General features: G+C 38.5%; 1 protein-coding gene across 1 annotated transcript in view; it reads right to left on the bottom strand.

Moving 5' to 3' along the window:
* The window catches only part of LOC122790588 (collagen alpha-1(XXVII) chain-like), a 1,538,899-nt gene that overhangs the window by 1,290,833 nt on the left and 223,106 nt on the right, over positions 1-24,960 (bottom strand). Inside the window, exon 7 of the mRNA XM_044058114.1 lies at positions 14,753-14,806. Within this exon, the coding sequence (XP_043914049.1) occupies positions 14,753-14,806 (54 nt within the window). The remainder of the gene's footprint in view (positions 1-14,752; positions 14,807-24,960) is intronic.

The following is a 24,960-nucleotide window of genomic DNA, read 5'->3' as shown; positions in this document are numbered from 1 at the left end:
GACTCCTGTGATCTCTACATTTCTACTATATGTAAAAATGAAAATAAATTTAAGTGCAGAACCTGTATCATGTCCCTTACAAAAATGTGCTGAGTGTTCACCAACTGTCCATAACATGCATATAGAAAATAGTTTTCTATAATGAATGCATAATCCATTTTTTCACCTTCATAGCTTATTTCTCATTAAAAGTATTAAACTATATTTTAAGGACCAAAGTATAAACAGAGTACACACCAGGGTCTACAGAAGTTAGGTAATACTTGCAAGTGTCCATCCTACACATATGAAAAAATAACAGCATTTAACAGCCAGCCATTGAAATTCTTCAGGATGATGATAATACCCATAAGTTAAATTTGTTGAAAAGTTAACAAACCTTACTTAAATATTTGTTAAAAGAAGCTATAATGACACTGTGATTAACAACATCTTGACAGATGTAGAAATTGACAGAACAATTAAATATGGACTCATTACTCCACTGATAATATTATATTAAAATCTTCAGTGTGAGATATATTTCCTAGGATGAAAACGAAGTATGGTGTAGCTGTGGTCTTACTAGAAATAGCTTGAAAAACAGCTAGAAAGTATTGCTGGTCAGCAATGAGGTACTTAAAACTGATTGCTCAGACCTGTTGTTTTTCAACAAAAGGTATCAAAACTTTTAAATCATATTAAAAAAATGGTATTTATTTATGACTTACAAGATGGCCAATGAATGAGAAGTATGTTAACTGATGCTCTCTCAATAGGAAAAGCAACAACTGCTGAGAATGCTGGAAAAAAAACAAGGCCAATTTAGTTTAAATTTACATCCTGACTGAAGATTATTCTGTCTGGATGTCAACTAAGAAAAATACCAAGCGAAAGAAAAATAAAGAAAAAGGGAGAGAAGAACATTATGCTAGACAAAAACTCCACAGAGACTAACTGGAAAGAATACTGCAAATACTAAAAATGGAAATTAAGGAGAGTGACAGAAAAAGAGGCATCTCAAGAGGAATTGTTCCAAAAAACTGTTGACTTGGCACAGTAGCATAGCTAGGGTTGAGGGATGGGGATAGACAGCATGGGGGTAATGTGTTAGGAAGCACGATTTGCAGATGCTGATCGGTCTTCAGTGCAGTGCATTACCAGCATTCAGAAATGAATGATGGTATTGTATTTGCAGTCAGAACTGAAGCACTTAGTGATCCGCATGTGGAATGCTATAGTTTTTTAAGGAAAGAAGAGCTTTTTTTTTGAATGAAAGTACTGAAGCTCTTTAGCGCTCCCTGTGTGGCATAAACTGTAGCAACTGCTTCCTACAAAAAGTAACAGTTGCTACAGTTTAAGAGGAAAGAAGACCATTTTTGCATCCGCAATTCCAGGGGAATTTGTGGAGAGTGGCATTGAAATAAAATAGGCCATTATGAATAATACTGCATAAACAACTGCAAGTGGTTTTGAGAGAATGAGGATACTGCTTTTTTGTATTACTATGGCTTGGAACAAGTTTTGCTACAGCTGATAAAAATGTCAAATATAGCTTTTTATTAACATACATGCAAAAAAATCTGCTGTTAATTGAATTAAATATGAATAACTGCATTAACTGAATTAAGTATTAATAAAAAAATTATTAATATTCTACAGTTTGGGTAAATAAAGAAATATTTCTGCAGGGACAGGGTGTGACAAATTCCGCTATGAGTGGACAAAAGTGAATGCACAGAGGACTGGAATCCCTGAATTCCACTCTCTGAAATATAATGCTGAAAAACACTTTTTATGTGTTTTTTTCCAGGGGGCAAGTCTTCCTACTCTGCCAATGTGAAGACCCCCCACACCCACAAACTTATATGGACCAACTCTACTGTTGCACCAAATCAAAAAAGGGGGAATTACCCCCAAAAGGGCATCACTGACAACACAACCTGATGACAGTGATTTTCTGTGGAAAAACTCCACTCGTCAATGAGTTGAACCTCTGGGAATTTAGCATCCACCTTCGTTCAATCTTCATCAACCAGTAGTGTGACTATATGTTAACAATTTCAGTTCTGAGTGCTAAGGGTTGAAATATAAAGTGTTAAGCTAAAAATTATTTTTTTCAACTTAAAAGGTGCAAGTTACAAAACTCAGTCAGCTTCATTGTATAGCAAAGATCAGTTTACATAATGCATCTATGCATCTGGTTGGGAAGATTAGAATAATGCTTACTCAGTATATAATGGGGAAAAGGGCTGCACAGAATGATCCTAAAATGAAGAAGAACTGGTTTGCAAGTTGTTGCTTTGGATGATTAGGAACTTATTTTTTTAAATATACAGATGTTTTTCAGTGCTAAAAGTTCAAATGAAATTAACAAAACAAAAGTATCGAAGGCACCTGTAAGTTTATCAGCTTGTTCTTTCCAGTTGAGTTTTTTTTTCCAGCTAAGAAATAACCTATCCACTAACAGCTGTTGCAACCGTACTTTCAAATAACAAAAGGAATGAGATAAGCCTTAAAGGGGCAATGTACTGAATTGCAAGGGAGGAAGCAATGTTAGCCTTTTCAGTAGCTGCAACACTATGATGTGTGTAAAACAAAAATAAGAACAGAGAACTGAATACTATAAGATGATGAGGAAAATGAAAATTAAATAATTAGTTGGAAAAAACAGATAAACAGGAAATATGCTATTTGTTTTTTGCTGCCATGGAGGGATACATGTTAATTAGCTTTAAGTAGTAATTTCATTTTTGCTACATCAAAAGTAGACAAAAGTTATGTAAATTAGCAGACTAAATCTAAAGCTTGTTAGTTAATGCCTGTTTTGGTAGCTAACGAGGGCACCTGCCCTGAGGAGAAGAACAGTATTTTTTTTCCTACAAAAATCCCCCTACCTGGAGACTGGCAGTATCATACACCTGATAATCATCTGTACAGATGACCAAATGTGGTTGATTAAACAGATGCTGGTCAAACTCCCTATCAACCAAATCAACAGAACCTATATCTATCTATATGCATCTCTCTCTCTCACTATATATATATATGGGTCTACTTCTAATGACCGAAACGCCGATTCGCCGACAGTGAAATCACCGACACGAAACGACCGACAACGCAGTTGACCGACACGCTCGAATCCCGACAGACGGAAGACCGACAAGGGGAATGTGTAAGCGCGACCTGGTAAGTATGCGATAGTGAGGGATTTAGGAGTAGGGAGCGGACAGGTAAGTGTGCAATACTCAGGGATGTAGGGTTAGGGTGTGTGATAGGTGAGTGTGCGGTAGTGTCGGAGCTTGGGGTTCGGGGTGTGTAAGTGAGTTAGGGTTAGGGTGCAGGTAGGGAGAGTGTGCGGTAGTGTCGGAGCTTGGGGTATGGGGTGTGTAAGTGAGTTAGGGTTAGGGTGCAGGTAGGGAGAGTGTGCGGTAGTGTCGGAGCTTGGGGTTCGGGGTGTGTAAGTGAGTTAGGGTTAGGGTGCAGGTAAGGAGAGTGTGCGGTAGTGTCGGACCTTAGGGTTAGGGTTTGGGTTAGGGCTAGTGGATATGTGTTGTAGTGTACTGTGTTGTTTACGTGTAGTGTGTCGGTGTTATGGTGTTCGGTGTTTCGCGTTGTCGGGTTTGTGGGTTGTCGGTTTTCTGGCGTCGGTGATTTCTGTGTCGGGGAATCGTTGGTTCGGTCTTTAGAAGTAGACCCATATATATATATATATATATATATATATATATATATTACAAGTATTGGGGCATAAGCCCAAATAGAAAGAAATGATAAGGCAATGCGACAGACTACCGCAATAGTGACAGACTGTCTTACTGGAAGCAGGTGATGGGGGTTAAGCAAAAACAAGGATTTAGGTAATGTCTCCCAAATTTTTAATGGAGGTATCTTTAAGACATCATTAACTTACTTAATCCAGTCGAGTACTCTGCCATTTACCCTATCTAGGACCGTTTCTTAGTGTTCTGTTATGTACGTTGCCAACTGAAAAATTATTTTCTAAACAGAGATCATTCCCTGAACTTTATTTTCATTGGGTGTGGTAGCTGTGTGGCATGCCATTTGTTAGCTTTGCTGCTGACTCTAATGATATTAATCAGAACATGTTTTAATACGAGCATGCAAGGAAATTGTTACAGAAGAGTTAAAGGGCTAGATCAATGTCAGAGGGATTTCAAAGAAGATCTAGCCAGACTTGCCGGAAAACCACAAATTTTATGAGGAACAAACAAAAAACATGAGGTAAAAATCTGGACAGTTGAGAGGTAGCGACTTGCAATATTTTTTAGTTTTCAAGATGACATTGTATGGTTGCAAAATTATATTTAGTTACATTTCAGTTCACTTATTTATTGCTTACATATTTATTGCATTTGTTTACAGGAATGGTTTGAAATGGTAGACCAGCTCCCTCTTTTCACTAAGGCTCAGGAAGAAAAGCTCCATACTAAAACAAGTAAACAGTAAAACAATAGATAATATATATATTGGACAATAAGCATCAATACATTTTAGGTCAATATAAGTTAGTCTCAGTTTGATAAAGATTTTTTTACAACTATTATGGAAATGGTACAAAGTAGAATAAAAAAAGTCATACAGTGTTACACTTAAGGACCAGAAAATGAAAACACATGATTGATACATCAGTGCAATTTGTTACAAATATTTATGTTTATGGCACTATTTTTTTTTTGCACATTGTGAATCGACGGTAAATGTAGGAGGTACTTTGAAATACAAAGAGCACCAGATCAGATTGTGGTTATACTAAGGGAAGTATTAGAGCCATATAATGAGCAGAGATGCTATACAGAGGCTAGAGATGCCCAGAAAAAGAGACTTAGAGAGAGGAAGCATATAGGTTATCCCAGGAAAGATGCAACAGCACAGCCTAATAATTTTCAGGTGATACTTTAAATGTAGTGTAAAATACTTATTGAGAGGTACATAATTCCAGGTTTTACAGAGACAGGAGAAGCACAGGGAGTCTCCAACAGTATTGTTTAACTAAGTTACAGTTAGCAACATCTTGTCAGAATAGCATAATGATCTTTTGGGACTACAGAGCTGAAAAATATTGTTTAGACTTGGGGATTTATCTAGGTCATAATTTACCTTATGTGACATGAAAAGCTGCGAGCAGGTTAAACAGTGCCTTATTTCCAGCCACTGAAGTCTCTTTAGTGCAAGGTAGTAAATGTGCCCTATAATGATGGTCGGCAGCAAATTTCGTAATTTTGTTATAGCACTGATCTATCTGTAGACTTGCAAGGAACCACCACGATGCACAATACACAATAAAACGGTTTATTGAGAGAGAGAACAAGCGCTTTCACGCACTAACCTAGTGCGCTTCCTCAGGTTACAATGCATAAGGTAGATCCTAGTCCTTATATACAACACATATCCACCCTAATTAATCAATTAAGTCAATCAATCAACTTAGTATTTCTCATCAGCATTTAAAGAGACGGCCAGATTTCTGAACCATCTATACTATTTCAACAAACGCTTGTAAAAACGTACATTTGATTACACATACACATTCATTATAATATAAATTACAGACTCTACTATCTCTATATATTTAAAATACAAAGTGCATAAAAACAATAATAAAATAGCGACCTGATTCTATATGGATTCCTAATGAATCAGGATCCATCACATATAGATACATATAGAACAATTTGAGCTACACATACAAACACAAAACTACAATTGAAGTACATCAATTAAAATAAAAATAAAAACCTTACACAAATATCTAAGCCTGCTCATTACAAACTAAGTAACATCATTAGGTATATTCAAAAACTGATAGCATTAAAGTGACTTCATATATTACCCAGTAGGGCAGGCTTAATACTTATGGCCGAATTCAAGCCTGGTTCCATGTGCGCCCTAAGGTTAAGTATCCACTTCAACTCACTCAACTCAAGGGCATCCACCATATCCCCTTCTCTCCTATTATGATGCAGCTGCTGCAGAACCCTAAACTTAAAAACATGTGACGGAAACTGTTGGCAGTGTCTGGCCAACACATTGGTGATATTTCCTTTCCTAATGTCATACACGTGATTATAAATTCGGTCCTTGAACCGACGCGTGGTCATGCCCACATAGTAGGCCCCACAGGGTTCACAGAGAGCTAAATAAATAACATTGACCGTATCACATGTCGCATAGAACTTTGGTTCCAACACTATGCCTATATTTGCAAGTTCAAGTCTCTGAACACCGGAAATGTATTTACACACACAACATTTCCTACATGGAAAGGTGCCTTGTCTATAGTTAACCCTGATGTCAATGGGTTTGATCTCCACCTTCTCCTTACATAGTAGTCTCTTCAGATTCAGACAGTTGTTATATCTGAAACTTGGCCTATCACCTACTATTTCAGACAAATCCTTATCCATATTTAGCAACTTCCAATTGCTTCTAATGATGTTCTCTATATACCCTATATCACTGGTATACTTAATGTCATACTGTATTTTCTTTTTATCACCTCTTGGTGTACCAACATAACACTATTTCTTTCGTGTAGACCCAGTTGTAACAGGAACATTGCTTCTTAGATTAGACACCAACTGAGCTGGATATCCCCTATCAATAAGACAACTTTCCTGGAAATTCATCTGATGACTCATGTCCTCTGGCCTACTGCATAACCTAGCTATCCTACCCATTTGATTTTTAACCACATTTGGGAAAACATGTCTAGGATGCATACTCTCAAAGTGGAGAATGCCATTTCTCCAGCAGGATTTCCTAAAAAGTGACGTTGTGATAACACACTCGTCATCTTTGTTAATGGTGACGTCAAGGAAGTCAACTCTGCTGGTAGAGCATTCATACGTAAACTCCAAGAAAGAGGTTGTTGAACCCATAAAGTCAACAAAACTATCTAATGATTTGACATCTCCATTCCAAAAAAGAAGAATGTCATCTACAAAACGTCTGTATAAGATCACATTGTTTTTATATCTTTCGTCATTGAAGATGAACATCTTCTCCCATTGATATACTGCCAGGTTAGCATAGGCATTGGCACATGGGGTGCCCATGGCAACCCCCCCATGTCTGCCTATATATTCTATCCTGGAACAGAAAAATATTATTATTCAATACTACATCCAAAAGGGTACACACCGTCATCTGATCATCATTTGCCATACTACTGAGCTCAATCAGACAACTCCTCACAGCATCCATTCCAAACTCATTAGGTATACTAGTGAATAAACTTTTTATGTCCAAAGTAACCATCAATGTGTCATGTTTCAGATCTTTAAGCAATAAGGCATCCTTCAGATCCGTCAATAAATTGAAAGAATTTTTCAATATTGTGGGTATACTGCCAACTAAGGGGCCTAACTTTGATTGTACAAAATGGGAAGCATTCTCAGTGACCCAAAGCTTCCCAGACACTATGGGGTGCAAAGGTGGAGGATATATCCCCTTGTGTATTTTAGGAAGCCCCTTGATAAGGGGAATTAGTGGGGTCTCAATCACTAGAAAGTCATATAGGCATTTATCCACAGACCAAGTCATCAACAAGTCATAAAGTGTATCGTGCACATTCCTAATAATAGACTACTTCATTTTTACTTATTTGAGAGTAAGCTACATCTTCATTTAGCATTTCATTCATCAAACCATTATACATAACTGTATCCATAGCAACAATACCCCCCCCCCCTTTATCTGCAGGTTTAAATACCAAGTTGTTATCATTGCACAAGGAATCAAGGCTTCTTTTCTGTAACGTATTCAAGTTAATGAAAAGATTTTTATGAAAAGCTGCGAGCAGGTTAAACAGTGCCTTAATTCCAGCCACTGAAGTCTCTTTAGTGAAAGGTAGTAATGTGCCCTATAATGATGGTCGGCAGCAAATTTCGTAATTTTGTTATAGCACTGATCTACTAAGCAGAGTTGAAAGGATTGTAAATTGATGAGTATGGTAGCTGCACATCGGTGAGTAGGGATGAGAAGAGCTGAGGCAATGCTTATCCTAGCCTACTCTTTTAGGTAGGGTCTGGGTCTATAGAGAGCTCCCAACTGTTGATGTGTTTTCTTTACAGCCTGTTTTTTCAGTCATATTTTGCATTTTCCTCAATGGTAACCCCAAGTAGTTTGGCATGGGTTAAAATTTCTGTCTTGGTATTATTTGATGACAGAATAGAGAAGGATTTTTTTTCACCAGATTGTTGTTTAGGAACAAATGAATGAGACAAGTTTAAATTTTAGGAGTTTAAATGGAGCTTCTTAAACAGCTTCCATTCTAGTTTATTATTGACCAGGAATGGATTAACTAACCAGAATTACACTCTTTACACTCTAAAAAGATAAAAAATTCTACATTCTCTGCGCTCCCTTCCTCATCATGAATAGTGTATGAACAGTTCTTCTTCTTCTTTCAGCTTTTCCTTGTCAGGGGTCGCCACAGTGGATCACCTGTCTGCTCATGATTGGCAGTGGAGTTTTACGGTGTAAAGTTGCCAGCCCGGGACCCAACCTTCCACAAAAGGCACACATATGCAAGCACTCATGCCTAGGGCCAATTTTATAGTATCCAATCCACCTACAGCATGTCTTTGGGATGTGGGAGGAAACCAGAGCACCCGGAGGAAACCCATGTGACCACAGGGAGGACATGCAGACTCTGCACAGAAGGCACCCCAGCTGAGGATCAAACCAGACAACCTCTTGCTGTGATGAGGTGGCAACGCTAATCGCTGCACCACCGTGGCCGCCCATGAATAGTGTATGAACAGTAAGTCCTAAAATTCCTTTCTTATCTTTTAGCACTTGCTTTCTTTATGTCTCTTTTTATTATTCCTAAATTTTCTTGCTATATACCAAATTTTATCATATACATGGAATTTGTCCTGCTTGAATGTACAGTGGTTATGTGCTGTTTCCTAAGGCAATATCATGCAGTAGCTTTGCCACCTTCAGTCTTCATGAGTATATGCCATTTACATTTCTGTTCTTGTATAATGTCACACACCACTGGACTCCACCTTACTCATAAAGCATAAACATTTTTCTTTGCTGATTCTACTGATAAATCAAATAATAAACTAGGTTCAGAGAACAGCTTTCTCTGAATATGATCATGGATTATTCCACATAATCTTTGTTTTCAACTTTTGCTAGAATCCCTCACCATAGTTAAAATCCTTGAACAGTTTTCTCAACTCAACCACAGAGTCAGATACAGGTTCAGTAAACTTCACTATTTAACAATCAGGCTTAGATTGTATTGCTTCACTACAATTAGTGTCAACATGAATTTCAGCCACCTTATCAGTGGCATCAAATAATTTTCACTGAAGTTTATTCAGCTAAGAATTATTATTTCCTACTCATTCAGAATGTGTCCAACATTGGATTCTTCATCAACCAAACCCAGTTGTTGCATCTTGGACAGAAAGCATTACATCTTTAATAATTTAATATGTTATCCAGACCCCACACAAGCAGCAATATATAGAATTACATATATTTCTTAAATACAGACAATATCCAGTGACATCTTCAATACTGAAAGTAAATAATTTAACAACAGAACACAACTTCTGAGTAATTGTACAGACAACTAATACACCAGCAATAATTCCAAATGACAATCAATGGAGTGGATGATAAGACTGTAGCTGATTGAGCTAATAAAGGAAATATCTGGATGGTGTAATGAAATTAAAGAGGAAGTGGAAACAGAAAAGGCTAAATAAATTATTTAAATTGAGAAGAATGCAACAAAATTTAGTTTTGGGGAGAAGAAAGAGATCCTCAGCAAAGTTTCATCCTGTGTCTTGGCCAACCTCTAATCAACCCAAGGCTGTCTTGTTGCCTTGTACTGCGAGACCCTGCGTCAGTGGAGCACTAAAGTGCTTTCAGCTACACTAGTGTTTGTTAGAGTTGTATTTAATCTGTCCTCTAAACTGAACACTCTTTCCCCTTTCACTGTACACATGCACACTGCTGGTCCCCCCCCCATTTTCTCTTCCTATTGTACTCCTAGGTCAATTACTTAAAACTACTTTCTCTTGGGAAAAGTTTACTTATGTACCTGCAGCCCATACTTCAGTTGTTTTCCCTGTAGAAGTGGTGGTCCTTTTCACCACACTGTACTAAATTAGTAGCATAAGAAATATGAAGCATTGTAGTTATTATGAAGATACTGCACTACTCACTGACGTGGAATTGACTTAGTTTGGTTTTACTGTTTCCTTTTTAGCAGCTGGCCTAGTCCCGTTTTTCTAACTCACAACCTTGCATTACTTTGTGTCTACCCCCCCACACCTTGAACCTGCACAACTCCCTCTCACTCCTGCTTAATTACAGAGACATCTTCCTTTTACTCTTTTGTCCTGACCACACCTATAGATACGTTCTGCAGTCTCGAGGACTGTTGTAGCCCCGCTATACTCTGCCCACTCCACTCCCCTACCCTACCCTGCCCCATTTCCCACCCCCACTACCTCTACATTTATTCTAATGCCAGATCACCTGACCATACCCTCCTCCAATCAAAGACATCTCATACACACACCCTATCAAATTTCTACCTTAAAAAGGTACTCAATATCTACTTGCCATTCATTCACACTCACACCCAAACTTGAACCCCAAAACCATTAAGACCCAACCACTACCCCCTCATAAAATACCATTAATCCTAGGATTTCTCTTCCTAACCCTCACATACCTAACAAACATCAAATAATTATATACAAACACATCACTAGAAAACACATCATTCCACATAACACTTTTTCAAACATACACTCACACATTTTCTTTCCTATCTCTTCTACATTTAAAGACAACTTAATCCTACACATTCATAAGTCTCACATAACACCATCTTACACCAGAAAAAACATCATTTAGATCCAACATACACATAGTGCACACAATTAAACACATACTGTTTATCACTAAAAATCTACTTATATCTGGAGACATACACCCAAATCCTGGACCACAACAACCCTCTACTCTATGCTAGGCAAATCTTTGACATTTTGATTCTAAATGTCAACATCAGAAGTATCTCTAACAAACTTTCTGACCTACACTCATTTATAGCTCACTACTCCCCTGACATACTAGCCATTACCGAGATGTGGCTAAAACCTAGTACCCAAAATGAAGAACTTCTCACACCAGGCTATAATATCCTAAGACTGGATAGAGTGGGCAAAAAGGGAGGTGGAGTTGTTATCCTCTACAAAAATATAATCAACATCAAACCTCTACAAACCCCCACACCTAAATTTCAAAATGACAAAACCTTAGGTTCAACCCTAAGCATGAATGACACAAAAACTATCATCATTCTCTGCTGTTATATTCCCCCAGGTAATAACTCTCCCATCTCTGAAGAAATGTTACAATGGGCCACAGATAATCTCCCCCAAGAAACAATCTTACTAGGTGACTTGAACACTGATTGGTCAGCCTGTACCTCTAACAACCCCACTAATCATATTAATCTTTACAGTTTTACCCAACTTATCCAAGAACCCACTAGAATTAACATAAAACCCAACAAACAGTCTATTCTAGATTGGACACTAGTTAACTTCCCCAAACAAAACTATCAGACAGGATGCCTTCCTGATGGTCTTAGTGACCATCTCCCCACCTTCATCCTGCAGAAGTGTACCAACATAGACAAACCCATCATTTTTAAACAAGTCAGAGATGATCGTAAACTAAATATACAAGAACTAAACAGTACTCTAAACCATAGTAACTGGAAACCACTACTAACCCTAAATCTAGACCAAGCCGTTGACTACTTCAACAATAATCTCATCAATATCCTTGACAGACACGTACCAATTAGGAAAATAAGAGCCAAGGCAAACTATGCACCATGGCTAACTAGGGAAACTAGAGCCCTTCTAAAGTCAGAGATAAGGTTTGGAAAATTTGGAAGCAATACAAAGTTACCTACAACTTAGAAATCAGGCCAAGAGACAAACTAAACTTGATAGACAAAATTACTTCCTCAATATCCAAAAAAAAAACAATCAAAAGATCCCCAAAAGTTTTGGCATCCCATTAACTCTCTCCTAAGACCAGGCAAAACTACCACTCCACGAATAACAACAAGGATATTGCCTCCCAATTCAATCACCACTTCACAGAATTCATATCAACACTATCCTCCCAACTATCCAAAAACAGCCCTATATATAACCCAATCAAATGCTCTGACAACATCCCATCCTTTACGCTCTCAATGTTCCACCTCAACAATTAAAGAACACCTCCTAAAACTAAACCTATCACCCTTGCCACTGACAATCTACCAGCCAACTTCCTAAAAATAGCTGCTGAATCCTTATCCTACCGTATTTCTATTCGTATCAATCATTCCATACCAGAAGCGTATGTCCCACAGCTATGGAAGGTTTCATATATTGTTCCACTACATAAAGGCGCAAACTCTTATTAATACTCAAATTATCACCCCATTCCCATTCTATCCCCCTTATCTAAAATACTAGAGAAATGTAGACATACTAGAGAAATGTATACATTCTCATGTAACACAATTCCTAAACTCACACCATCTCCTCTCCCCCACACAGCATGGCTTCCGACAACACCAACACCATAGCACAACCACTGCTCTGCTCTCTTTCACCAAACTGATCAACCAACATAGAAATAATAACTTTGTATCTGCAATATTTCTAGACCTCTCCAAAGCATTTGACAAGATTTCATGTTCCTTACTACTAGGCACCCTGACATTCCTATCCTTTGCCCCTTACGCTATAACCTGGTTTAAAAGCTATCTGTCAAATAGGCAACAATCTGTCCAATGGTAAAATGTACTATCCCCCTTACTCCCAACTACCATAGGTGCACCACAAGGCACCATATTAGGCCCACTTTGTTTCTCCATATTTACCAATAATCTCCATACCACCAGACAGCATGCTTCACTTATACAATACGCTGACGATTCGACTCTTATCTGTTCAGCTCCATCACTTCCCACCCTACAACTCACCCAGGAATCATTTAGCTCTGTGGAAAGTTGGATCACTCAGATCCAACTAATCCTAAACCCTAATAAAACCAAATTACTACTTTTCACCCCCAACAAAACCATTTTCTATCCTTCACTATCTCCTGCAAAAATGGCACTATTATCTCTCTCACTCTGATCATACCAAACTCATAGGCATTGAAATTGATAAAAATCTACACTACGACGTCCACATTTCACAAACTATCAAAAAAGTCCATAAAAAATGAGAACACTATATAGGCACAGGAAATCCTTATCAAAATGAGCACAGATTACCCTAGCCCAAAATCACCTCTTGTCTACCCTAATGTATGCTGCTCCAATTCTTACCCAGCTTTTAAAACTTGACCTTGCCAGACTCGAATCATGTTATAATAAAATCGTCAAGTTTACAAACAAATCTACCTTTAGAACCCACCATTGCCAGGCTCTAAGGGAACTGCAATGGCTGGAACTTCCCCAGCTACTAACCTATCACCAATCAGGCATTGCCTATAATGTGGTAACACATCCAGAAAAAAAACCTGCACTAGGCCAACTTCTCACCCACTATAATACAAATTGCCCTCTCCCATCTTCCAACAAACCTCTCCTCTGTATCTCTAAAGCTAACAATGCTGCAGGAAAAGCACTGTTCTCCCACTCCATAGCTAGAACCTGGAATAATCTCCCTCTTGCTCTGATTTCTGCCCCTATCTCTTCTCACTTTAAAAACTCACTTAGAACACACTTAAAGAAGAATGTGGAGCTTTTCTCCCCGGGCCTCTGCTGTAAATGGACCTGTGTCCAGTCGGACCATCCCGGTTAACAAATGTAAGATAAAATAAATAAAATAGAGAGTTTGCCATGGTAGAACAGCTTACTTTTATTTTTTGCAACAGATTATTTTACATACAGGGGCAAAGCCATGCTACAAATTGTATGATACCTGATTCAGTACACAGAAAGAAGCGAAAGCTTGTATAGCTATTACTTTTAAAATAATGCTTCACTCAGTTTGATGTGGACTACTATTGGCCACTCTAATTTGTTGGCATTTAGTTCCATCCAGTCATCTATTGAAAACTACAATTCAGTTAGAGACCAGAGCTGATATCCTAGCAAATAATGTTTTAGAAGAGTTCACAAGGGACAGAGCAAGGAGAACCAAATTGTGCTCTCCTTGGTTTGATTAACGAAGCTCATAACGCTGAATATTTAGTGATTTACACAACTTCACACATAAGTGGGGAATACAGTACCCATAAAAGTAAAAAAGCTTTGCTTATCTGTCTTGGAACTCTCCCAGTCAAGCAGCACAATATACACCAGCACACTCAGCCCTTTAATGTGCTGCTGCAGCAAATGAGTGAGAAATGTCTACAAACAGAAGCTTACACCTGATCCACTTTGTTAAAGGTAGTGAATATGGAATGGGTTGTAGCAAAATACAGGCACTTATCTTGTCACCTTGTGGGAAAGGGTGAAATCTGTACATGTCAACTCTACTCAAGTAAACAATTTAAGCCTTTGTATATTTTATGTATCTGCATCTGCAAGTGATATCAAAATGAAAGAAAGGCAGCATAATCAAGCCTTTTTAAACAAGACAAAATCAATTTGCTGTAAAATAAGTTCAGAACTATCACAACATTTTCATAGAAGCAGGCCAACATAAGTTTAACAGCACTATTTATCAAGCACTAAAAAATTACTTACTCGTCGGCCTTTTACTCCTCTTTCTCCAGGTGGACCACGATTTCCCTGAAGGCCCTTGCACAAAAGAAAACATTTTTTATTGTACTATAGCATGGCAACACCTTCTGGCCTAATTAAGATAGAAAACACCAAGTCTTTTCTGCAAATCTCATAAGAAAATACTGCTGAAATTCATTGCTGCTGTTATAAAATGATTAAAGAAGTGCATTATTCCTGTGCCAATAAAACAATATTTTCATTCTTTAGAGAGGAATTCACAGGATTCTCTAATCTCTTCAGATAATACACCTCAAGTAGTAAATAAATAAATGAAAGCAGACGAGACGACTATCCATTTCATTACTCTGGTTCATTAAGGAGTTGAGTGGTAAAGGAGATAGATGGCAAAGGGTGGATGGGAGTGAGCAGTCAATGTCATTTTGCCCATCCAAGGAAAGGTTTGGTATATGTCATAATGCAAAATTGATATATGCCATAATGCAAGATCTGAAAGAACCCTCCAAGTGTGTACTCAATACCAAAGATGGGATACAAGGAGGGAAAAAACAGCCAAACAGTGCATAGCACTTTAGTCATGTACAGAACTTGACACAATGAGTACTACACTGCACTTGATGCAGAAGAGTGGAGGAACTTACAGCATAACAAAATCTATACCCCAGCAGATCATGGTCATGGTCTTTGGTTCTTACCTCCGTTGTCTGATGTCCATGGACTCTGAGAGGAAAGGAGTACTAAATGCACAAGTAACAGATGGGAGCTTGATGATCACATGGAGAAAGACAGACCAAAAGTACACATAAAACTGGTGTAGGTATTTAATGATCATGGCAGATATTAACATACCTGAAAATGTAATGAGTGCTTAACAGAACTGTAGAGACACAAAAAGTATTCAGACACTTCATTTGACATAAGAAAATTGTTCAAGTTTGTTACTTTGTTTGATATGTACAGTTTTCAGTGGTACAAAAGAAAATGAAACATCTCACATTGGTCTGCGTGTCAACTGAAGACCTCACTCTGGTATAGCTATCTCCCATGGACATACTACATGATATAAGCAATGGCACATATTGCCAGTCTATTAACAGTACCAGTTAAACATCCACAAAATGACAGAGCCTGCTGCTTGACTTTGAAACTTAAGTATTTAAGTGGAAAAGCTAGGAATAAGGATAAGGCAAAAATGTAATAATAATAATAATAATAAGAAAAAAAATAGATGCTGGACAAATATTACTTTCCCAGGTAGCCTAAAACCATATTTCTTCCCATCTTGAATCCCTCATTTTGCAGTCCCCAGTTCTGTTACACCCCTAAGATTAAGGGAGAAGAAACAAAGAGCAAATGAAGAAATAAGAAATGATTCCATACAAAATGCACTGAAGGTGGAAGATACAGGAAAGAAATGTTACAAAAGATGGACCTTCTTCTTACAAACATGTTGTTATGGTTAAGTGCATAGCTTTCGTATTTGAGAAAAACAACTCAATTTTTGGTAGCTTTTGGGGCAGAGTCCTAATTAAATCCTCATGGGTAACCAGCATCATGAAAACAAGTAATAGATAAAGTAAATAAGAAAAAAGACATGAACATGGAAAGAACATCCAATTTATAGTGCCTCACAAAGAATTTCGGAGATGTAGAAGTATTAGTTGTACAAATTACACCAGTGACTGCATTAAAAAAGGACAGTAGAAATAGCTATTGCTTTAGTAGGATGAACACTTATAGTTATTCATTATTGTTGTGACATAATTCAATACAATAAGCCATCCAACTGGAAAGGTGAGCTCAGAAATTTTGTTATCTTGATGATTTAGCAAGAGTGACAAGTAACTGGACCAGCTTCCAGAAAGAGTTTATTCTGTCCATATCAATCTTAGCAGTGTAGGGGCATCAGTACAATGAAGGAAGGCATTCATCGTGAGCAGAATATTCAAAAATAAAGACAGGCAGATTAATGAACTGGTTTAAATTTTATTCTGAGGTGATTTTTGGTATGAAGAAAAGTTTGCTCTAAGTTCTCCCATTTTTTGTGGAAAACTGGATAAGAGGACATGACAGGAAAAGCTTATAATTCAGAGAAGCTTATAATTCAGAGATTCTCTTGACATAAACAGTAGTACTAAACAAAGGACTGTGAATTTTTCCAGGATAGAAACCTCTGATTTGCAGAGCCAGCACACTCAGATGGTAAAAGTGCAAACCATACAAGCAGAAAATAATGTCCCGAGGACAGAGAGTATCTCAAACAAGAGACCAGAGGTAAAAACAGTACCACATAATAACCCCTTGCATACATTAACAGAGGCCAGGGAAATGGAGTCTAGACTGCAATGAAAGTTGGAAATGGACATCTCACTCATCTTAACTGAAGAGTAACTGAGTACACAGTCAAATATTTCAGATAAATAAGGCAGTGTATAGAAATGGGAACTGTAAAGGGTAGATAAGCCAGAATCAAATGTTTCAGATAAATAATGCAGGACTTATGAAAGGAATAGATGGAAGAGATTCTGAAGAAGAAAATGCCTCAGAAGAGGAAACTATGCTTGCTTGGACCATAAGGAATCCAGAGGGATGAGTGTGGCTTTCAGGAATTTCATGTTTTGGCTTAATATTGTCACCAGACAAAAATGAGAGAAAAGGATAAAGGTGCCAGTTTGATCACTTGTAAACGACGATATCCTTGGTCTGACCCTCGGAATGTGGAATTAAGGAAAAGAATCCTGGATACTAAATGTTGTCAGAAAAAGAAATTGTGCACTGGATTGCCCCATAGGTGAAAAATCCTTCTCATCACCGAGGGGCTCAGAAAACATTCATGAGGCAAGAAATGTCTGCACCTCAGTTTGTCTGCCAAAAAACTGGTGTCATATGGAATGTACACTGCAAGCAAAAAGCAGTGCAAAATGATGGCTCTCTGCCATACTTTCCTCTGATGCCTAAAAGAGACAGTAGGAACGCATTGCTCCCAGTCTACTGACATACCAAAATATAGCCATACTCTCCAACTGAATGGGGATAATCAGCTAAGGTATGGAGTCCTGAAAGGCCAACAAAGCTAAGAGAAGTTCACAATGTAAAAATAAACCTCCTGAGATGACTGGGCACTCTGAATGCTTTGCCTGTTGAAGTTAGCCCTCAAGCCCTACAGCAGATGCATCCATGATGACCATGGCCTAAAGTATCCAAAGCTAAAAGGGTAGATTCCAGCCACAATTGTAGATGCATCCAAATGGCTTTGGATAAGACAGAAGGTTGAGCTGTTGGGATCACTGAACATGAACTGTCTACTGAAGAAACCACAAGTGAACCCTGGCAAGGGGAAGTATACACACTGAAATTGCAAAAAGACTGTTCGGTTGACAGAATACTACCTAATGAAATGGTAGCATTCTGTTCTGGGGCAAAAAGGCTCAGCATAGTACATATTCTAATGTATATACAACAGGATGCAGAATGAGTTAAGTAAAACATTACAAGGGTCACTGCCACTCCAAGAGAATTAAACAGCCTGAGTATAGAGTCCTTTCTTTTCACCAGATCCATGTTATATTGATCAGCAAGGAGCCAATCATCTATATTACAGAAGAATCTTTGCTCCCTGTGTTTTCTGGCAAATTACTACTCACATGTAATTTGGGGAACTCCCTGGAGGAATACATTCGACTGAAAAGGAGGAGGGGAGACTGAATTAATAATAACGGTCTCTGATCCCAAACTGCAGAATCCTCCTTGACCACTTCATGATCTTGATGTACATACACAAAGGTAAGCTGGATGTTCAAAAAGCACATCCAAACCTTTTCTAACTGAAAATTAACATGTGATTGTAAAGTATCCATCTAAAAGATTTATTTTGGAATACATTTCTCTAAGCTGCTGAGATCAGAAAGAATTTGGAATAATACCCAAAGCACTTCTGGTCTGATGAGACTTTTTGAATGGCTGTTTTTTTGAGAAGGTTCAAGAACTCTCTTTTTGTGTACTGATTGTGATGAGTTTCCTGTCAGGAGTAGTGATGGGATTTTTGGACAAAAGTCAAAGGTATGGTATAACCTCTTGATATTATCTCCCTTTACTACCGCTCATGTAAAATCTTTCTCCAAGCCTTCAAGTGAAGGAACAATTGAACTCAATTTTCCCCAGAGTGGAACCATCATGCAAAGTCTCAGAACTGCTGAGGTCTGCTTTAGGACTGACTGTAGCCTTACAGTGAAGTTAAAAAGCCTGATCTCTGGGTCGACAACTTGAACAAAAACTGCACTGAGTGGGCTTCCCCTCTCCAGAATTTGTCTGCTATTACTGCTATTGTTGCACAACACACAAACCACATGTAGCGCTGGTTCCTCTAAATCTAGCTATAGGTGCATTGCAGAAGGTTAAATTTTACACTGACAGTATTAAAAGGTTTACTCTGTCCATCCATTCACTTAAAATACTGATTAACTTTTTGACTGAACAGTAGTGGTCCCCAAAAGGAGGAATACAAAAAGTCACCTTGGTGTTCTCAGTGAAATCAATGAGGTGCGTCAAGGCTCTCTGGTATAATGCTTTGTCAGATGCTTCTGCTCTTGAAATACCTTGTGCTACATTATAAATAACTTGGTCCACAAAGTTGCTCATCTTTGCAGATGTAGTAGCCTGGACCTTTAACTTGTCCCTCAGTGGTATCTTGTAGCTTCCCCAACAAACTGTGCATTTTATCTACCAACTCTCTTAGAAAACAGATAATGCAAGTAATATAATTCAACACCTGCAAGGACAGGAAGGCAGACACATACACATAGTTCTCAAATTTGTCCACTACTCTGGGATCCCAGTCTGGTGGATGGAAAGTCTGGTGAATGGAAATCAAGAGTCTGAGGAGTAGGAATTTCTGAGGTGTAGGAGCCTTACAAAGGGCTGCTACAGAGGCAGTAGTATCTGGATTGGGAGTCTCTGCCCATATTGAACATATTCTTGAGGGGTCATAAGTCCTGATATGCCTTCTTTGGTATGGAAGCAATTGTTTTCAGACTAAACAATATATCTAAGGATGTCTACCAAGGGTGGCAACACCCAAGAGGACTGGGAGAGTAAAGTGGCAGGCTTGGTATAATCTCATTTCTGAAAATGGGAGTGGGTTAGTATGCCAGCTTCTTCTGCTGCATTATTTGTCAGCATTCCCCAAATTTGAAGTTGTCTACGGGAAAAGGAGACAGAGTTAATCACTTCTCTTTCATTAGGATCCTGTGTGAAAGGATACAAGATGGACTAATATTTTAGTTTTTGTTAGAATCTTCATGCGTGCACTACTATTTCAGACAGGCTCAGTGTAGGAAGACTGCAAAAGTCTCCTGACAAGTTGGTGACCTTGGAAGTGTCTTTGATGGGGGAGGAGGTAATTAGGGGCTAAGGCTGCCTATATGGGGATTCCTGAAATGGAATCTCTTAAAATGGCCTGAAAGTTCCATATGGAACCATTTGCAACTGAAAACTGAATGTTGAAACCAGTACTTAAGCAAACAATGTTGGTGTTACAGCATGGTGAGTGGTCCAAGGGCCTGGCATCCATAGATTCCAGTGCTAGCACTGATGCCAGATTAGCCTAAACTGGGGAAAGTGACATAATGCCAGTACTAAAGGCATCTATGTCTGTGCTGAAAATATGTCTGCCATCATAGCTAATGCCTGAAAATACAGCAGTTAAATCAGGCAAGGGGAAAAAAAAAACTACACTGATGGTAGCAACATCACATTAATGTCTACAGCTGCAGAAGTACACTTTCTGAGCAGAAAATGTATTAGTATGTAAATATCGTGCAGTGATGAAAAATTATTACAGAATTCTCCATTAGACTGCCTTTCTAAATCGAGCACTGTTTCTGGAATGAATATCCAGCTTGTAATGCATGTTGAATGTGTATGCACTACAGAATATATTTTAGCATTACGAGTGTGTTAAATGGGGACATTGTTGAAATGAAAACAAAAGACTATGAACTAATTTGAAGATATACTGTTACAACAATTAAGACAAGCTTCTGTCTAGTACTTATGATGTCTTTAGGTCTAGGCATTCCATCTTGTGGAAGCCCTAGGTGCTTGACAAAAAAACAGAGGTTACATATTTACCATAATGTTGTATCTTCATTTCCTTATTCAGTCCTCCTCAAATTGTGGGATATTACTGCCAGGCAGATTTGACCCAGCTATGTCAGCTACTCTGAAATACTGAAGCTCCTTCCCTGCTCCCATGGGGCAAATGTTTCCCCTGTACTCCTCAAATCAAGTATGCTATGTAATAATTAGAAAAAAAAGATATGAGGACTAAGATGGGATAGTGGTAGCAGGCTTTAGAATACATCCACAAGGTCTTTCCAGTCAGTATTATAATTGTATATGAGGTCAGTGTCTGGTAGATGGATTAGGGATAATGAAGATCCAGCATTATGGTAAGCACATAACCTTAAATATAAGCCTATCACGTCCATCCACTTTGCCCTGTGGGACAAAATTCCCAGCTATACACTCCTGGGTGGAATCAAGACAGGATATCTTTGAGGATAGCAGCTCCAAAGGAGGACCATGATCTACAAAGCACATCCAATTTACAGTGATTTATAAAAGTGTGCAGCACAGCCCATGTTGCCTCAGTACAATTACAAACAGAACAGCTTTTGAAGAATGTTGTTGCAGCAGCAGTAGACCATGTAGAATGTACTCTAGGTTTTCATAACAAAAAACATGTTGCTTGAATAGTAAATAAATGTAACAGCACTGGATAGCCATCTCTGCAAGGTAAATTTGGAGACCTATTTACCAAACCAAAAAATTAATAGGAGTGTGACAATGTGAGGCACTGCCAGCTATGCCAGGAGAAGTACGGCAGTGGATGTGTAACATATGCCAGCATAGCTAGCTGGAGTTTTGTAGAGAATTATATGTCATTTGTATATCAAACTGATTTGTACAGATGCTTGTGTTGAAAAATGTATTTGCAAAGCTGCTTGTGTTAACAATGTACCAACAGTGGGTCCTGATGGACAGAAAAAATAAATACACATGCATGTCAGACTGCATTATAACTGTTGAAATTAATACTGTAACAGAGAATACTAAAAGAAAAGAGGTTAATCTTTGTCCAGCTAACTTTGAAAAGTAGTCTGAAATTAAATTACTTGGTAGGGCATAAATATTGTATCTTACAGTTCTGATTGCAACCAGAGACAAAAAGTCTATACTAGCAAGTCTTTTGCATTGTCCTTGGGGGTGAGCTAATTGCTACTCTGGAAGGGTGGAAGTTTGAAATTGTTTTATGACATCCAGATGCAGCAACAGATCTTAGCAAAGGGTGTGTCAGGTAACACATCAGTGCTAAATCCTGGCAGCCTCTAGTAAAGGGGGTAGTATGGGAACCAGAAGTCAGATGACCAGGTGTATGTGATGTCATTCTGTAATCCAGCACAAAAATGAATTTTTAATATTAGATGAGACTGAAGTCTCAGGGCAATTTCATTTTGTAACCTGACATAGGATCACTCACCTACTTCATCTTGCCTTGGTTTAGTAAGTAACCAGGGAATAATAATTCTTGAAATCAGTTAAGAAAACATAGTGAGATTAGTTAAGTACTGTTTTTCTGTATCTGTGTGAATCTGTTCATCTGTGTTATTTTAATATTTCCTGTGAGTGAAATGCTGGTGTTTATTGTAAATAGATAAGCACTATTCTTGTGTTCCTTTATTATTTATTATTAAATATATTTAAACATTTCATTGTGACTGGTCTTTTAGAGAATATTTTAACCTTTGAGAATACTTATGTTTATTTGGTGACACTGAGGTCTTGCTAAATTGGTCAAACAATATAATTTGTATTAGTATTAATTTCACTCAGTATAATTGGGTACCCTTGCAAGAGCCTTAGCCTAGCTGGCTTTGGAGTGTCTGGGGTAGTAACTACCTTATAGTCTGAGCAAAGGGTAGCAGAGCAAGTAAATCTGTGCCAGCCTTTCCCGTGTGTGTGTGTGTGTGTGTGTGTGTGTGTGTGTGTGTGTGTGTGTGTGTGTGTGTGTGTGTGTGTGTGTGTGTGTGTGTGTGTGGTTTCTGTGTGCAAATCAAATCTCAAAGATTGTGAGTGTTAGCTGGTTGGAGCAGGGACACAGAGCACTGGTTTCACAGAGAGAGTGGTGGATGACTTGGCCTGGATACTCAGCTGAGGACTCAGCTCTACAACTGTGCCAGTGGGTAGTCTTATTGGGAGCCTGGAGAGAGAGAGAGAAAGAGAGAGAGAGAGACCCAAAGCCCGGACTGAGTGTTTTCCCTGTGTGCTCTTAAGGGAAACTGTGCTTAATGCAGAGCTGCATCTGGAAATACTGTGTGTATCTACTTGTTCCAAGTAAATGTCCCTCATCGGTGTCAGTAGTGAGGATTCAGGTTCCTTGATTACTGACCTGAGGGGGAGCAACACAAGGAGATAAAGACTTAAGCCACCTTTTATGAACGTTTGGTACAATACAAGTAAGAGCATAACTGTCTGTGAACATCCAGAGAATGTAACAAGTATTCAACTTTATTCAGCTTGTAGGAGAAAAAACTGGAAGGTGGATAGTTTGATTTAGAGTAGATTCTGATGTGACCTTAGCCAGAAAAGAAAGGCTGGTCCTCAAGGAAATGTTATCTTTGTGAAAAAGCAAGGATGGTGGCTTGATGGACAGAGTGTATAATTCAGAAATTCATCTGGGTGAGGTAATAGTGTCTAGAAGTAAGATTTCCCAGGAAAGACTTTTTAGGTCAGCTGAAGAAGCATGTTCAAATGAAGAACAGCTTACCATCTCCAGTACAAAACTGAGGTTCAGAGGAGGAATGTGATCTTTAACAGAAGGTCTCAGAAGGAAAGTTCCTTTGAGGATGGCTTTGTATACTGTATGGGAGGTTAGTTAATGGAAATTGACTCCATGGTGGAAATTAGAAAAGGTTGCTAGCTATACTTTAATTCCCGAGTAACTAGAATATGCATCAAAACAGATGACACGAATTGCAAAACTGAAGGAAATTGAATAGAGAGAGGGACCAGACCCAAACAGAGAATATTTTATAGTTACACTTGTACAGCTTATGTGCCATTGCTTTCTGTGAGGCAAAACAGATCTAGACCACTCTAGGAAGGTAGGACAGGTCCTTGGCCATTAGTGGAATTGGAGAAACCATGTAATTCATCTGATGGATAGAATGTCTGGGTGAGGCTTGCCAGACTGGTGAGATAGAAGATCCAGTTTGGAATCTAGCAGCCAGGGCTCCTGTTTCATGTGAAGCCAAAGCATGAGGAACCAACTCTGCCTGGGTCAAAAAGGTTTTATAAGGATTACCAAGGCCTCACACAGAATTGATTTCTGTGAAAATATCATCAAAATTAATGGAATAAAGGCATACAGAAGTTCAAGTAGCCACTGATAGACAAAAGTACTTGCTGTCTGTTCCTGTGAAGGGATTAGGGCAAAGTACCTGCTGTACTTTGTGCTGGGTGGAGAAGTAAAAAGATTTCAGCATGGCTGGTCCCAGCAAGAAAAGATCATTTGTGCTTCTAATGGGTTGAGACCACTAGTGAGGTATCAGGATACACCTCCTAAGCCTGTTAGACAGGCAGTTGGTTCATCCTGGAATATACACTCTTACCATTAAGTGCTGTAAAGAAATCACCCACTGCCTCATCCTCATGGATTCCTCACAAAGGGGATAGTAGCTGATTTCTTCTTGCTTGTTGGTATACTATACCACAGACATGTTGTCTGCATGGAATGAAATCAACCCCTAAGGAAGAAAGTCCTGAAAGGCCTACAATGCTAAGAGGACTGAATTCACTAACAGGACATTGATATGAATACTGGCCTCTAATTGGGTCCAAGTGCCAAGGATCACTTTCCCCTTCAAAATGTCCACCCCCCCCCCCAGTGAGGAAGCATCCATGGTCATTGTGACTCTTGGAAGTCAAAAGGCAAATAGTTTGCTGTGAGATACTGAATCTACCAATTCAATTGTTGTTTGCAGACAGAGAACAGCTGAATAAGTTTACTCAATAAGTCTAAAAAAATGGGACCACTGCAGCACTTTCATGTAGAATCTAGCACGAGGAACCAACTGGACTGAATCGGTCATCAAGTTCAATATCTTCAAACTAGAGATGCAGGAGGAGTAGTGATGAGCAGAAGTTTGGAA

This window comes from Protopterus annectens, chromosome 16.part0 (genome assembly GCF_019279795.1).
Source record: "Protopterus annectens isolate FY-2018-M chromosome 16.part0, PAN1.0, whole genome shotgun sequence".
NCBI classification, from domain to species: Eukaryota; Metazoa; Chordata; order Ceratodontiformes; family Protopteridae; genus Protopterus; species Protopterus annectens.
The sequence above is the reverse complement of the archived record's forward strand: the minus strand, read 5'-3'. Positions and strand labels throughout refer to the sequence as shown.